Source organism: Sitodiplosis mosellana, unplaced genomic scaffold (genome assembly GCF_009176505.1).
Source record: "Sitodiplosis mosellana isolate CC-2019 unplaced genomic scaffold, AAFC_SMos_1.0 Smas_scaffold_30, whole genome shotgun sequence".
NCBI classification, from domain to species: Eukaryota; Metazoa; Arthropoda; class Insecta; order Diptera; family Cecidomyiidae; genus Sitodiplosis; species Sitodiplosis mosellana.
The window spans coordinates 4,320,404-4,335,863 of NW_022595272.1; the positions used below are offsets into that span (position 1 = coordinate 4,320,404).

Consider the following 15,460-nt stretch of genomic DNA (forward strand, 5'->3'; position numbering starts at 1 on the left):
TACAAATCTTTGAATTCAAACAAATATCGTTCAATAATTGACCACACATCGAGTTTTTGTAACGTAGATAAGACCTAAACAGATTTCATTTTCTTTTTCAAAACAAAATATCTTTAGCGAATTAAAACCAACTCAAAGCAGTTAAAAAATCTTATGTAATCATCGTCGACCTATTGAAAAACCAAACTTTGAATCTATCTAGCGTGTTCTAGTTGGACTTCTGCTTTATTCTATGAAAACAAAAACGAAAAGAGAGAGAAAAAAATTGCTCAATTCCATATATACGCTACCAAATAAAAGGCAACTACTTTTATTTGTCTAATTTTTAAGCGGCTGAATGAAGCGCGATGAGATGAACAACCTACTTTTAATCTTTATGAATTGCCAAAACTGAACATACAAAACAAAAATTAATCTTGAATTAACTTCTAGAATGATATCTTCTTAGTTGATAGCTTTCATTTATACAAATAATCTAATGATCGTATATAAATCTCTCAGTTAATAATGAATAAAGAGAAAAAAAAATCTGAAACAAAATGAAATACGTGTTATATTTTAATTTCTTCAGTCTTTTTATTCATTTACTAGCAAATTTGCATGCCGAATCGTATCCCATTTCAAGCTGATAAAAAAGTTGCAATTTAATTCTATCAATCGTCTATTCAATACTTTGGAAAAACGCCGTGATATTCCTCACCGCTGGATTCTTTGTGTTTGGGCCTTTTTTGTTTCCCTTCTTGCTTTTACTCGCGCTCAAAATGTTATTAATTGACTTCTGTACGCTGTTATTATTCGATCGATTGGCCTTTGCTTCGTTCTTCATCAATTCGTCGTGAAGTCTTTTTGCTGCATGAAAGTCCATGTGTTCAAAGAGTTCAATTATTGGAATCGCTTTGCCGCACTCTGTACACTTTTTAACCTCAACTGCTGTGCTTGTCGATGGCTCTGGTGTGGTTTCTCGCTTCTTGACCAGAAACTTTTGAATCGATGTCGTTTCAGCCTTTTTATCTGATGACTTTGTGAGCTCGACCTTCTGTTTCTTCTTGACTGGAGTATTCGATGGGTTAGTTCGTTTCAATTGGTTCTGGAATTCAGCACGTTGTTCTTGGTTCAATTGAAACGCCAAATGTGCATCGGTGTGTACTTGCATTTCGGACACTAAAATCATTTTGCCACATTGACTACATTCAGTCTTCGGTTGCTCTTGCGCTGTAGGTCGATAAAATTCAGCATAATTTTGCTCGTAATTCGTTCTTGTTGATGTGGATGGACCCGGTGAGTCGAGTAGATGATTTTTTATATTTTGATTCATTTGATAAGCTGCTTTTGTCAAAGCGTCGATCGGGGAGCCGCTTTCGCTTTCTTCATCATCTGAGGAGTCAACATCATCCACGTTAAATTCTATGTGATACTTATCGAAAAGTGAACTACTTTGCGGTTGTTCATTTTGATTCTCATGCGCTATAGATGTTTCAATTGCCATGGAATCATCTTCTACTGGACCATTGCTTGTTTCGGCCACACTTTGTTCTTCCTTCTTCTGGAAACTCCTTCGAAACATGTCTTCGATGGTTTTACCTCGCTTTGTATCCAAACTCTCAAATTTGCACACATTGAAACCCAAAAACTTGATGGGATTATTCAAAGCCATTTCGTCATCGGGTTTCAAAAACTTTGACGTATTTCGTCTAATCACTTCAATTGCATCGTTCACAATTTTATCTTCGTCATTTATGGTAAAATTAATCGATCGAGAGCTGGACACATCCGCATTGTTGACACTTTGACTGAAACTGACCACGATTTGCTTTGGCCGTCGATTATTTTCAAATTCATCCTCTTCAACGCGTTCAACCACATCTTTAACAATCTCATGCAGCCAGTGATTCAACGTTGACATGTCAGCAATGGCATTTTGTCGTGGAAACATTTTACTGCAGCTAATGCTCTTTGGTACTAAACGTGGAGTGACCGCTTCCAAGTCGATACCGCGAGCTAAATTGTACAACCATTTGCTATTTCTTTCATCACACTGCTTCAGAAGATCTTCTTTGGAAAATTGCAGCAATTCGGACATAAACTGAACGTTCAAGTCTTCACAAATCTTCTCGCCCAATTTTCCACCCAATCCTTGAACCTTTTTAATGGGTAGAGTTCTGTGGACGAAACAGAAGCAATGCACAATTCTATATTGAGTAACAAATTTTATTTTCAAACTATCGAATCGTTTCTGTATTACTTCGATGGTGAAACACATGATTTTTGTTATTCAAATCGAGAATGTTGTAATTTCGACACACATTTTTCCTACCTATAAAATTGATGAACTCGCTTAAGTGGCAATAATGTCTGCTTGTTTGGTTTATTCAAGCCACAAACTAGTTTAGCGAGTGTTTTGTTGTGGGCAATGCCAGCCGAACACTCAAAACCAGTTTTTTCCAACACTTCGGCTCGTATTTCATTCACAATCGATGAAGCAATCAACAATTTTATGTCACTTTTCTGGAATGACTCTTGATCTTCTTCCGGCAGATGTTCCAAATCGTCTTCTGCATCTTCGTTGGCGTGAGTCACTTTATTGGTAACATATTGCACATATTCAGCTATGGTTTCGTAACCTACGGCAAACGTGCTTTCAAGAGCACGTGAGTGTAATGAGTATGTGCCCTGAAATAAATCGTTCGTTTTATTATTCGAATGAATATTTCGAAAGTGTCTTTAAAATTTGGATTTGTGGAAAAAACACTTTTAAAATGACATGAATCTAACCTTGTTCATATCAGCCAGTCGATTTTGAACACGTTCCGTCAGATCCAAGTATGCTTCATCCACACTGGCTCGAGTCATCAACGGTGTAAACGTCTGAAGAACAGCTGCCACTTGTTTACCAGCATTTCGATACTTTGACAAGTCCGCTTTTCCACGAATGACTGGCACTCGTACCAATTCAAGGTCAGGACACTGTTTCTTTGCTTCATCACCACGCATGCTACGCTTAACGCCTCGTGCTTTGGCTACGTAATTCAGTGCAATGATTCTGTGTGGAGAAGCATTGGAAATTCAATGAAAACTACTCAAAAATATTCTGAAAATTGATTTTACCCGCCGCCTCCATAGTCATCGTACTGCAAAGGTTGCACTATGATTGGCTTGCCTTTTAAACTCGGATTCAATCGCTCTTCTACTTGACAATAAAAACCTGTTTCAATGAAATTCCATTTTTATTTCATTCAACCAATTGACGCATTCAAGTTTGTGCGGTTTCATCTTCGAAAAATAAACAAGAAAAGCAGAAAAACGGAAGAACAAAGAAATCTTCTATAACTCACAGTCCATATCAATCAAGGCGATAATTCGATCATATTTATTGTTGATGTTCTTCTGAGGCGTCCACATCATGCGACACTTTTTGTAATATTACACAAACTAAATAACTATTTAAATAATTTTCAAAACAATTACAAGGCCATGGATGCTTAGTTTGGGATGAACGATAAATAGATGAAAACAGAAATCTTTGGTTGTTGTACACAAAAAATGCATCAGCTGGTGATGTGCATGTTTATTCCTGTTGAGCTTCAAATTGAATGTTTCTTCTGTGTTTTGACGTCTTGCATAAACAATGAAACTATCCGTAGCCCATATGATGCAAGCTTGGTTCACACGAATGATGCTTGGGATAAAAGGGATTTTTTTTAAATGTTCCTCGTAATGATTGTTTGGTAGGAATGAGACTTCTTGAATCATAAAATATATTTCACTTGGACATAATATTTTTCAATTGATACTAAGAAGAAAAATATTTTGAAATTATCCAGAGTTCATGATTTGTATGTTCTGCACTGCAATAATTACTTCTAAAACACGAAGTAGGTGTGGAAGCGAGCAAAATACACATGCACACACGCTCATGCATATTGTAGAATAGAAAGTGCACACCGAAAGCAAACAAAAAAATTGTTTATTAATTAGCATATACTCGTTCTTGTTACTACTACATACGCTCATACATTCCCTTGCTCACTCTTAACTTTTTCTTCTTTGGAACTATTTTTTTCTATTTATTTCAAAATATAGATGCGCTTTGTGAAAATCGTGTGAACCGCACTTAATGTATGACAAATGTCATTAAGTTGGTTTTCAAATGAAATGCATTGAATTGTCAAAGTGTTAGTGTGCTTTACAAGAAAAAAGAGACAGTCATTGGCAATACATATTTCGAATTAAACGTACTATTTCACTTAAATTATCATTTATTCCTCTCGTGAATTGCAGAATTTCTGTTTTATCCAAATTTTGCAAAAATCAAATTAACTGAAAAATAATAATTATTCAATATGAGTGTACGTGTTATCGAAGATGATGAGCATTTCCAGAAAGAGCTGCAAGCCGCTGGTATTCGTTTGGTTTTGGTTGAATTTGCAGCTAATTGGTAAGAAATTTCTAAACTAGAAATCTGAATGTGCTTGTTTAACCATTAAATATTAAAAAAGGTCTGGCCCATGCAAACGGATCGCTAAAGAATTTGAATATTTGCCGAATAAATATTCACAAGTAAATTTTCTCAAAATTGACGTTCAAGAATGCCAAGAAGCATCAGCTATTGAAAACATTAGCGTCATTCCAACGTTTCTGTTCTATAGAAATAAGGTAATTTATTTTGTAGAAAGAACTTAAAATATATCACATATTAATTAGTTGTTGTTTTCACTCATGCACACATACACATACACAGAGAGAGAAAGAGGTGTGAAACTTAAATGTCGTTCTTTTGCGTATTCTTTTCAGACAAAAATTGATATACTTGAGGGAAATGATCTTGCTAGCTTGGAAGCGAAAATCCAACAACTTCTCAACCAATCAGATGAAAACGAACAAAAATTCGCTTCAGCCATTAAAAGTTTAAATAGTTTTTACGCCTCAGATGAAGCCAATTCAAGGTATAACTTTAAATTTACTTTAATTTTCCCAATTTCAATTGTATTTTTTTGAACGTTTTGCATTCACTAGTGGTGACTTGGTTACACCAACTTTCACACCGGATGAGCTAGGTAAGGAACTTAAGTTGGATCGTAATACAGTGGAATTTCTGAAGAATGAACCGGTTGATGAACGTGATCCTTTGATGATTCTTGATTTCCAAGCTGGTTTTTCAAAATTGGCGAATTTCATCGGAAATAAAAACATGGTTTTCGATGCATTGGTTGGTTTTTGTTAATTTTCACTATTTTGTTTAAATAATATATTGTAAACATCATTAATAGGTTAGAAGCGGTGCTCAACAAATTAGCGGAAATGTATTCAAATTTTTGACATGGGAAGATCTATATGCATCGCATTCGTTTATGAAAAATGAAATCCCGTGGGCATTTTATTCGGAATATCCTGCTTTTTCAGCTCGTAATGGACTAAGCAATGTGCCTACCATTCAAACTACAATAATTACATGGTTTTCCGAGCAAAAATTGTCAACTCATCCATTTGAATTTTTCAAGTTTTAAAAATTGCTCAATTCTACATATACGCTACCAAATAAAAAGCAGCCACTTTTGTTCGTCTAATTTTTAAGCGGCTGAATGAAGCGCGATGAGATGAACAACCCACTTTTAATCTTTGTGAATTGCCAAAACTGAACATACAAAACACGAATTAATCATGAATTAACTTCTAGAATGATATCTTCTTAGTTGATAGCTTTCATTTATACAAATAATCTAATGATCGTATATAAATCTCTCAGTTAATAATGAATAAAGAGAAAAAAAATCTGAAACAAAACGAAATACGTGTAAGAAAAAAAATATTTTGAAATTATCCAGAGTTCATGTGTTGAAAAGGAACAAAAAACACTTTGGATTTGAAATTTTCCATATATTGATCAATAGTCATTTTTTTCTGCATTCAAAGTCAAGTGGTCGTTTGAAAATGTTCATTTATTTTCGACACACGATGTGCAATTCAATCGGATAAATTTCTTTCCAATAAAATTCCCGTGATTTTTATCGTGTGAATACTGCAAATTCCCGTCCTACACTGAACGAATGGTAAACAAATGAACTGTCAAAAACCATATGCGAACTGTCAATCAGTGCAATTGATAGCAAGTCATTCCGGTAGATGTTGAATCTACATAGGTTAACAAAGATATCAATTTATCGAGCATTAAAGCAGATAAAAACAATAACAAGCATGGTGCACGACAATCAAGTGGATAAAAAACACTTTGTGTTACCGAATAAACAACGAATTGAAAACCTTAAGTGTGCTTCGGCTTTCAAACTGTTGACAGATAAGGAGAAGCTATACGCCCATTATTACAGTCAGGTGACGCAGAAAAACATGTCTTTCAAAGAACAAGAACATTAAAACATCTTAATTTTGAAAACAAAAATTGTTAAAATAAAAATCCATCAATTTTCATCTTGGCATCAGGCATCTAGATATGTTGGTTTAGTGGCGCTCACTCAATCCAGCCCCGAAGCACCGTTGATTTATTCGTTGTTGCAACGCATTTTTAAAGCGGAATCCGCCGATGAGCTCCAACGTGCTGCACTGGCAGCTGGTGTCAGTGACAATGATACTACGGTAGTTGGAATTTCAGCCCAAATAAAAAATTGAGAACTAACACGTGATTTTGATTTCAGGCGTTCTTGGTTTACACCAGTGGATTCTTTGCAAATGCTGGCAACTACAAAGGTTAGATATACTTTTTACTTAGTATCGTTTCTTCATCACTTAAAACAAGAAAATATCGGTAAAATGGCAAAAACTTGTTTTTTTCTCTCTACAGGTATGGGTGATACAAAATTTGTGCCAAATCTCGAAGTCGATCAATTTGAATTGATAGTTAAGTCGAGTCGTGCCTACAAATTGGAATGTGATGTTATCGAAAACTTATGGTCAAAATGTAAGAAGCCAATTTTCCATTTGACTGAACGTACAAAATGTATTGGCTTGGGTGACAAAGGAATCTCAACGTATTTTTCCGACAACTGCACTGTCGAAGACAGTGATCGCGTCACGGAATGGCTTAAAATCAAAAAGATCATTGCATACAACTGCCGTACCTTTAAGACTGAACAGGATGGTCGTGTAACATATGAAATCAAATTGGCGTCGGCTGAACAAGAAGACAAGGAGGGTATCACCATTCCGCCAGAAGAATACAAAGGCTACACGTTCGTTGTCACACGCGGCGATTACTTCCCCATCATTAAATTGGTCAATGAATATTTGGCCGAGGCCAAGAAATATGCGGCCAACGAAAATCAAGAACAAATGATTGAACATTGGATCAAGAGTTTCACCGAAGGAAACATAAATGAACACAAGGAGGGATCAAGGTACAATCGGTAATATTATTCATAGTTTTTATGGTTTGAATAACATTTTCTTATTCTGAATTAGATATTGGATCAAAGACAAAGGGCCAGTTATCGAGACGTATATGGGAACGATTGCTCCATATCGCGATCCAGCCGGCATCCGAGGTAATCATATTATAAATCAAATCTAATCCATACTTGAGCTAATCAATCGATGGCATTTTGCTTTCAGCTGAATTCAATTCGTTGGTGTCGATAGTGGACAAAGAAACGTCAGCAAAGTTTGCCACCTTGGTCAAGAACGCTGAAAGTTTCCTTGCACTCTTGCCATGGAGCAAAGACTTTGAAAAGGATGTCTACTTAAAGCCTGACTTCACATCACTTGAGGTGTTGGCATTCGATGGTGCTGTGGTACCGGCTGGAATTAGTATTCCACCTTACGAAGACATTCGGCAAAACGAAGGTTTTAAAAATGTCTCACTGGGCAACGTGATAATTGCTAGCCAAAATGTCAAAGATAACATTCAATTTTTATCGGAAGCCGATGAAATTCTAATGAAAAAGTACAAAGTTCGAGCATTTGAGGTAAAGAAATTTTTCAGTAAATAACAAATCGTCCCAAATTCTTCGAGTTTGAATTATTTCGAAATACCGAAAAATTTACTCTCGTTGCATAGGTTCAAGTTGGTCTTCACGAGCTGCTGGGCCATGGAAGTGGAAAGCTATTGAGCATTGATGAAAATGGAAAATACAATTTCGACGTTGACATCGTGAAAAATCCACTAACCAATCAACTCGTTAGCTCTTGGTATGAGCCTGGTGAAACGTACGTTTCTAAATTTGGAACGATGGGCCCATCTTTTGTAAGGCATTCAATTAACTTTTGGCAAAAGTCACTTGAAGAAAAATATTCAATTCTCTTCGTGCATTCACACATTTTCAGGAGGAATGTCGAGCCGAAGCAATTGGACTTTATCTCAGTTTGAATCGAGATGTGTTGAGCATTTTTGGCATAACTGACGAGCAAGAAATCGATGACATTGTCTACATAAATTGGCTGTCATTGATCTGGGCTGGTGTTGTAGGCCTGGAACTCTATGATCCGCTAACAAAGAAATGGTTGCAAGCCCATACACAGGCACGCTACGCGCTTATGCAAGCATTGTTGGAAGCTGGTCAGGGGCTCATTGATATCAAAGAGACAGAGAATGGAGAGAACTTGTTACTGAGTGTTGATCGATCGAAAATCGGAACTGTTGGTCGTGATGCTATTCACAGTGTGCTGTTGAAAATCCAAACGTACAAGTCGATCGGTGACTTCGAAAACGCAGAGAAACTCTACAATCACTATTCGAAGGTTTCTAACGACAACGAACCGTACACTTGGGAAAAGTGGCGCGATATCGTGTTAGCACATAAAAAACCGAGAGCAATTTTGGTGCAAGCTAACACCGATCTTCAAGGTAATTACAGACTCTCTGGAAATGTTCCTTGAAGAACTTTTATCAATTTTTGGTAGTATTTTATACTAACAATTTAAATTTATTCTTTTCAGGTGAATCAGTGACTTTGAAAACTTATGAATCCACGGTGAATGGCTACATCGAATCGTGCGTTGATCGTTTCCGGTCAAACAACGAAACTTGCAACATTCTTGAAAGCGTTTGGGAAACCGACAAGAAATACTTTCCATCTCTAATTGAAAATTAAAACGATTTTGATGGCAAAAAATGTAATTCATGAATCATGATGTTCGGTTGAACAAAAACAAGGAAACATTCAGGCAATAAAAACTAGAATTGATCCAAAAGATTGTGTTTAGATCATATTTTCTATTTGTTATGTCACACACAGAAATTGAATTGAGGCTCTAAATTTGTACGTAACATATTCTCGGTTTTTAAGCCCAACATATAAATTGAGGAAATATATTTTCGAAATATCTACGATTTTTTTTGTTAAACTGAATCGTACTTTATACTGTCCATTCGAACAATTCCTTATGTACCACATACATATGTTCTTCTTCTACAAAATTTTTGGTGTTTTGCAATTGTACCTAGCGGAGACCGGTTTCACGTGAGATCGTAAAAACGTGAACATACTCAAATAATTATCTGCTGTTAGCTATAAATAAATAGATTTTCTAATAATATATATAAACATCCCGAATCGTGTTCCAAAAATTTATATTCACACATAGTATTTTGTACCTTGCATAAGGATAAGTACACACAAAACAAACTTTTCCAAATTTAAGAATTTTTTTTCTTAGATATGGAATAAGAAAAATATAGTCTTAATTCTGAAGTCTACCATATCTATTGACTAGATCGAGAGGAGAGTAAGTTCATCTGACTTTGTTACGAAAGAGGAGAGTAAGTTTCTTTCGACTCAAAAATGGTTAAAGGCGAGTATGTTCATTTTTGGCGGTTTTCCGCGGTTTCCGCGGAACTGATAAGAGATAACAACTTGGTGTCTTCGGCAAAGTTGTAGCACTTAAGGTCTTCTATAACATTGCTGAAGTCAATTATCTCTTATCTTTTATCAGTTCCGCGAAAAGCGCGAAAAATGATAAGAAAAAAAAAGTTCTATATAAAATTTGCTTTTTTATGTGCGCGATTTGCGCGCAACTGATATGAGATAAGAGATAGATGTCTTCAGCAATGTTATAGAAGACCTCGAGTACTACAACTTTGCCGAAGACACCATGTTGTTATCTTTTATCAGTTCCGCGGAAACCGTGAAAAACCGCGGAGGCTAGACGGGATGCCAACATACTTCCTTTTAACGCAGATAGAATCAACAGAAATCATACTCTCCTCTTTCAAAATATATTCGAATTTTTTCACATACTCTCCTCTCGATCTAGTCAATAGATATAAAATATAAGGAATTAAGAAAAGTTTTTTCAAAATTTTAGAAAAACAATTCTTAATTTCTTATATTTTCTATGGTAGACTTCAGAATTAAGACTATTTTTTTTCTTATTCCATATCTAAGAAAAAAAATTCTTAGATTTGGAAAAGTTTGTTTTGTGTGTAAGTTGATGAAATCCACGTTTGAGAAGAAATAGATGAAAAGAAAAGTCTATAGAATTTGTGTGTGCGTGTTAAATGTCAGGACTTGAATGCATTTTCCATTGATCTTTCTTCATTTTTGTCGTATTTTCTAAATTCACATACCTTTCTTTCCAGAATTACGTGAAAACGAGCTAAAGGAACGGACAACATGCCAGTTCGACAGCAATTTTTGCAGCAATTGCAGAAAGTCTTTTAAATGAGTCAATCAAACAAATATCAGATTCAGTTTCTGAATACCTCTTTTTCATATTGGTCTGGGAATTAGTTTTGTCGATTTTTTTTTAAATTTTCAAACATTTATTTGAATACCAAAATGAAATTACATTTCAATCAAAATATTGTCCATCGGAAGCGATGACCTTCTGCCACAATGTGGGCAATTGACGGATGCCTGCCTTAAAAAATTCCTCATCTTTTGAGGCTATAAATGCATCGAGCCAATTTTGGATTTCTTCAACTGAAGAGAACCGCTCTCCGTCCATATGGTTTTGCATCGATCAAAACAAATGGTAGTCGGAAGGAGCCAGGTCTGGGCTATACGGGGCGTGAGCCAAAACTTCCCATCCGCTATTTTCCAAGTAGTTTTTGACCGATTTCTCAATGTGTGGCCGAGCATTGTCATGTAGGAAAATCAATGTCTCTTTTCTGGTCTCCCATTTCGTGCGTTTTTCTTTGATTGCTTGTTTCAAACGTATCAATTGTTGTCGGTAGAAAGGCCCATCGATGGTTTGACCACTTCTCAGCAGCTCATAATACACCACTCCCTCCTCATCCCACCAAATAGACAGCATTACCTTGTCGCCGTGAATTTCTTGTTTTGGCTGTGATGTTGCTGGTTGGCCGGGCTTAACATACGATGCTTTGCGCTTGGGGTTATCGTAATGAATCCATTTTTCGCCACCAGTGACAATTCGATACAGAAAACCTCTTTTTTTGTGCCTAGCGAGCAGCATTTCGCAAGTCACCAAACGCCTTTCAGCTTGAGCCGGCGTCAATTCATGTGGTACCCAATTTGACAACTTGCGAATGAAACCAAGGGCCCTTAAACGATATCCAACAGTGCTTCGGTCAACATTCAATGCTCTGGCAAGCTCATCTTGAGTTTGACTCGAATCTTCATCGAGCAATGCCTCCAATTCCGCATCTTCAAACTTTTTTGGCTGGCCGGGACGTTCCTTGTCTTCCGTGCTAAAATCACCACTTTTGAACCGTGAAAACCACCGTTCACATGTACGTTCCGATGGAGCATGCTCACCATAGGCTTCCACCAACATTCGATGCGCTTCAGCCGCAGTTTTCTTCAAATGGAAGCAAAAAATTAATGCTTGCGGGAAATGTTGCTTTTTCGGTACAAAATTTGACATATTTAAGGCGCAAAAAAAAATGTTTATCCAAACTTCGATGAAATGATAGATGATGATTTTTGTAGTTTGACATTAGACCACTCATGTGAAAAAGAAAAAAGTATTGCCCGATACAACCATGCAAAGTTACGCCATCTTTTGAAAAATCGACACGATTAATTCCCAGACCCAATACTTCTTAATAAAGACAAATCAATAAAATTCTTACCATTTCAATCATTATTTCCGAATACGTTTTTATTATCGTTTCTAACTGAAATATATAACATTTACGAAATAAACATAACTGTTAAATCTAAACCCGTTTTTTGAACTCTTGAGTAACTAAGTAAAAATTATCATTAAAACGATCCAATTCTAGACTAAATCTCCTATCAAATATGCTCAACAAAATCTGAACTTTCAAATCGTTGAACTGTCCAGTAATCAAGTATTTTTGAAGAACGATGCGATGTTCTTCATTGCATTCGGTGCACCGTTGTTGGTTGCATTGCTAGATGTTTTCGTTTTTGATTTTTTCCCTTTGACTGCGCTCACATTTTTGCCGGCACTGTTTTGTATCGTATTGTTATTCGTTCGATTCGCAATCTCAGCTTTCATTAGTTCATCTTGAAGCTTTTTGGCGGCATGATAGTCCATGTGCTCGAATAGTTCAACGATCGGAATATTTTTGCCACATTCCTGACACTTTTCCGTTTCAACATTGGACGCTGTGCTCGTGGACGGCATGGCTATCGTCACATCTTGACCAGCTTTCACCAAGAACTTTTGAATCGATGCCAATTTGGGGGGAGATTTCGATTTGCTGTTGGCTGTTGTCTTTTGCTTCTTCGCCGCCGGCGTTGTGGAAACGATATTTCGCTTCAGTTGACTTTGGAATTCAACGCGTTGCTCTTGAGTAAGCTGAAATGCGAGGTGCTCGTCAGTGTGAATTTGAATTTCGTGCGCGTTCACTTTCTTTCCACATTTTGTGCATTCAACTTTCGGCAGTTCTAGCGGCTTGTAAAACTCGGCGTAGCTTTCCATGTAATTCGCATTCGACGATGTTGATGGAGCTGGTGATTCTGAACGTGGTATAGCCTCTGGCTGTTGCTGCACACTTTGATTATTTTGTTTCAGTTCTTCCATTAACATGTCGTTGTTCAATGTATTTTCTTCGTCGCTTTCTTGATCCTCATCGGCTTCTTCTTCGTTGCGTCGTCTCTCTTCTTCTGCTTTTCGTGCCTCTTCTTCAGCCTTCTTTTGCAGCTGCATTCGATGGTATTTAGCAAAGTAAGACTCTTGCACATCACTTTTTTTCTCTTCCTTCGGCTTTGAATCTTCACTGGGCGCTCCGTTACTCTCCTCAGGCTTGTCCGTTTGATCACAGTCGGTGGTTGTTTTGTCACTTGTCTCCACTCCATCTTTCGTTTCATTTTTCTGATTCTCAATCGTCTTTTGGAACATACCCTGGATTGTGTTGCCTTTCTTTACATCTGTACTCTCGAATTTACCCACATTCAAGCCCAAAAACTTGATTGGATTGTTCAACACACAATTATCACTGGATTTGAAGAATTTCTCCGTGTTTCTTTTGAGCACATCTATGGCATCGCTCACAATTTTCTCCTCATCGAACGTTGTCATATTTACGCTTCTCGAACTAGAAACATCCGCATTGTTGATCGTTTGCACGTAACTCACAACCATTTGTTTGGGCCGACGATTATTTTCGAGTTCATCTTGCTCCAATCGCTCGGAAATCTCTTTGGCCAACTCGTGCAACCAATGGTTCAACGTTGTTATCGCTGATATTGCATTTCGACCAGGAAACTTTTTGCAACACCCAATCGATTTTGACACTAATCGTGGTGTGACCGCTTCTAAGTCGATACCACGCGCCATATTATACAGCCACTGTCCATTTTTTTTCGTCATATCGTCGCTGGAGCTCTTCTTTTGAGAATTTGATCAATTCGCCCATGTGTTTAATTCCCAAATCTTCACAGATTCTCTCGCCAAATTTACCGCCTAAACCCTGCACTTTTCCTACGGGAAGAGTTCTGAAATGAGATGAGAAATAGTGTTAATCACAATAAATAAAAATTGATATTGAATTTTTGAAGAAAAAAAATGATCTAATCTCATAAATTGTTTGCAATTGATGGAAAGAAAAGTTTGATAATTTCCACGAAAAGAATTTCTTACTTGTACAACTGTGGAATGTGTTTTAGCGGCAAAATGGTTTGTTTGTTTGGTTTATTCAATCCACACACGAGTTTCGCTAATATTTTATTGTGTGCAATTCCAGCCGAACACTCGTATCCCGTTTGTTCTTTCACCGCTGCTCGAATTTCACTCACAATCGACGATGCGATCAATAGTTTTATATCACTTTTCTTATACGCTTTGCGATCCTCCTCTGGAATGTGAGCCAATTCATCGCTTCCATCGTCAGTGCCTTGAGTTATCCGCTCGGAAATATCTTGTACATACTCGGCGATACTGTCGTAGCCCACAACAAATGTGTTTTTCAACGCATTCGGTTGCAACGAGAACTTTCCCTGAAAATCAATATCCATTCAGTTACGGCCTTGATTTTTTCTTCTTATGTTTTCACTTGATTTTACCTTATTCATGTCCATCAATCTAATTTGAACTTGCTCCGTTAGATCTAAATACGCCTCATCAACACTAGCTCGCGTTAATAATGGTGTGAACGTTTGCAGCACGGTTGCTACTTGTTTGCCAGCATTTCGGTACTTTGACAAATCGGCTTTCTCACGAATATTCGGCACTTTTACTAATTCAATATCGGGGCATTGCTCTTTGGCTTCATCACCTCGCATATGACGCGTCACACCATGAGCTCTGGCTGGGTAATTTACCGCTATGATCCTAAAATATAAATAAAAGTGGAAACAGCATTAATAATGCATTATTATATGCATTATGGATATGAATGAGCTGGATATTACCCGCCGCCTCGCCAAGCATTGTACTGCACTACAGCGATTGGTTTGCCTTGGAGCTCTGGATTCAGTTGTTCTTCCACTTGACAGTAGAAGCCTAGCAAATAATTGGATTATTTCATAAGAAATACAGAAACATAGCATTTGAAATACTCACAATCCATGTCAATCAATGCAATCAGGCGATCATATTTGTTGTTGATGCTCGTTTGTTGCTTCGACATTTTCGTATACGATTTAAACACTTATTCTGATATTTACACGAAACAACTTCATACTTATTTGCCGAAAATTCTTCAAGAATGATGATTGGCTTTTGTTTAGTTGGACATTTTTTCGATTTGTATTCCGTTTTTCGTTGGATTCTGTTCAATTGCAACACAATGAAAATGAAATTTGTTTTGCTGTGAAATTTTGACAGTTCTAGTAAACATAGACGCATTTAGCGGGAAAGTGACATTACGCGTAGTTCACACTGTCAACAACACAAAGAGGTTATTTTTACGGATAAAGCTATTTTATCCCGAAAATCAGTTGGACTTTTCTAGTCATTCAAAATTTAAATCGCTTCAATTCTCTTTTTCTGCATTGATTTGATCAACAAGAATCTTTGTGAAAAGTAAGTAGTCTCTTTCGTCTTGTTTCGTTTATTTAACCAAAGCGTGAACAAAAGGCACAACAAAATGTAACAATCAAAGAAATCTTAACCACTTTACCTGTTTCCTCACAAACTA

General features: G+C 36.8%; 4 protein-coding genes across 4 annotated transcripts; 2 read left to right on the forward strand and 2 right to left on the reverse strand.

The window, feature by feature from the left end:
• Positions 1-556: 556 nt before the first annotated feature.
• On the reverse strand, positions 557-4,107 carry LOC129569387 (DNA polymerase eta-like). The gene is made up of 5 exons (XM_055448178.1): positions 3,333-4,107; positions 3,106-3,202; positions 2,773-3,040; positions 2,315-2,670; positions 557-2,159 (listed from the first exon to the last, which is right to left on the reverse strand). Exons 1-5 carry the CDS (start codon positions 3,400-3,402, stop codon positions 662-664), a joined length of 2,289 nt encoding a protein of 762 aa, XP_055304153.1. The 5' UTR covers positions 3,403-4,107; the 3' UTR covers positions 557-661.
• Positions 4,108-4,132: 25 nt separating this feature from the next.
• LOC129569401 (peptide-N(4)-(N-acetyl-beta-glucosaminyl)asparagine amidase-like) lies at positions 4,133-5,786 on the forward strand. Its single transcript, XM_055448197.1, has 5 exons — positions 4,133-4,435; positions 4,497-4,653; positions 4,792-4,943; positions 5,014-5,206; positions 5,268-5,786. Exons 1-5 carry the CDS (start codon positions 4,341-4,343, stop codon positions 5,502-5,504), a joined length of 834 nt encoding a protein of 277 aa, XP_055304172.1. The 5' UTR covers positions 4,133-4,340; the 3' UTR covers positions 5,505-5,786.
• A 275-nt stretch (positions 5,787-6,061) lies between these two features.
• On the forward strand, positions 6,062-9,138 carry LOC129569388 (dipeptidyl peptidase 3-like). Its single transcript, XM_055448179.1, has 9 exons — positions 6,062-6,327; positions 6,436-6,588; positions 6,648-6,699; positions 6,794-7,346; positions 7,411-7,493; positions 7,561-7,913; positions 8,006-8,191; positions 8,272-8,791; positions 8,884-9,138. Exons 1-9 carry the CDS (start codon positions 6,121-6,123, stop codon positions 9,036-9,038), a joined length of 2,262 nt encoding a protein of 753 aa, XP_055304154.1. The 5' UTR covers positions 6,062-6,120; the 3' UTR covers positions 9,039-9,138.
• A 2,847-nt stretch (positions 9,139-11,985) lies between these two features.
• Positions 11,986-15,144, reverse strand: LOC129569386 (DNA polymerase eta-like). The gene is given in 6 exon segments (XM_055448177.1): positions 11,986-13,683; positions 13,685-13,817; positions 13,963-14,318; positions 14,385-14,652; positions 14,733-14,823; positions 14,884-15,144. Coding segments are annotated over 6 exon segments (2,397 nt in total). The 5' UTR covers positions 14,951-15,144; the 3' UTR covers positions 11,986-12,201.
• Positions 15,145-15,460: the final 316 nt, after the last annotated feature.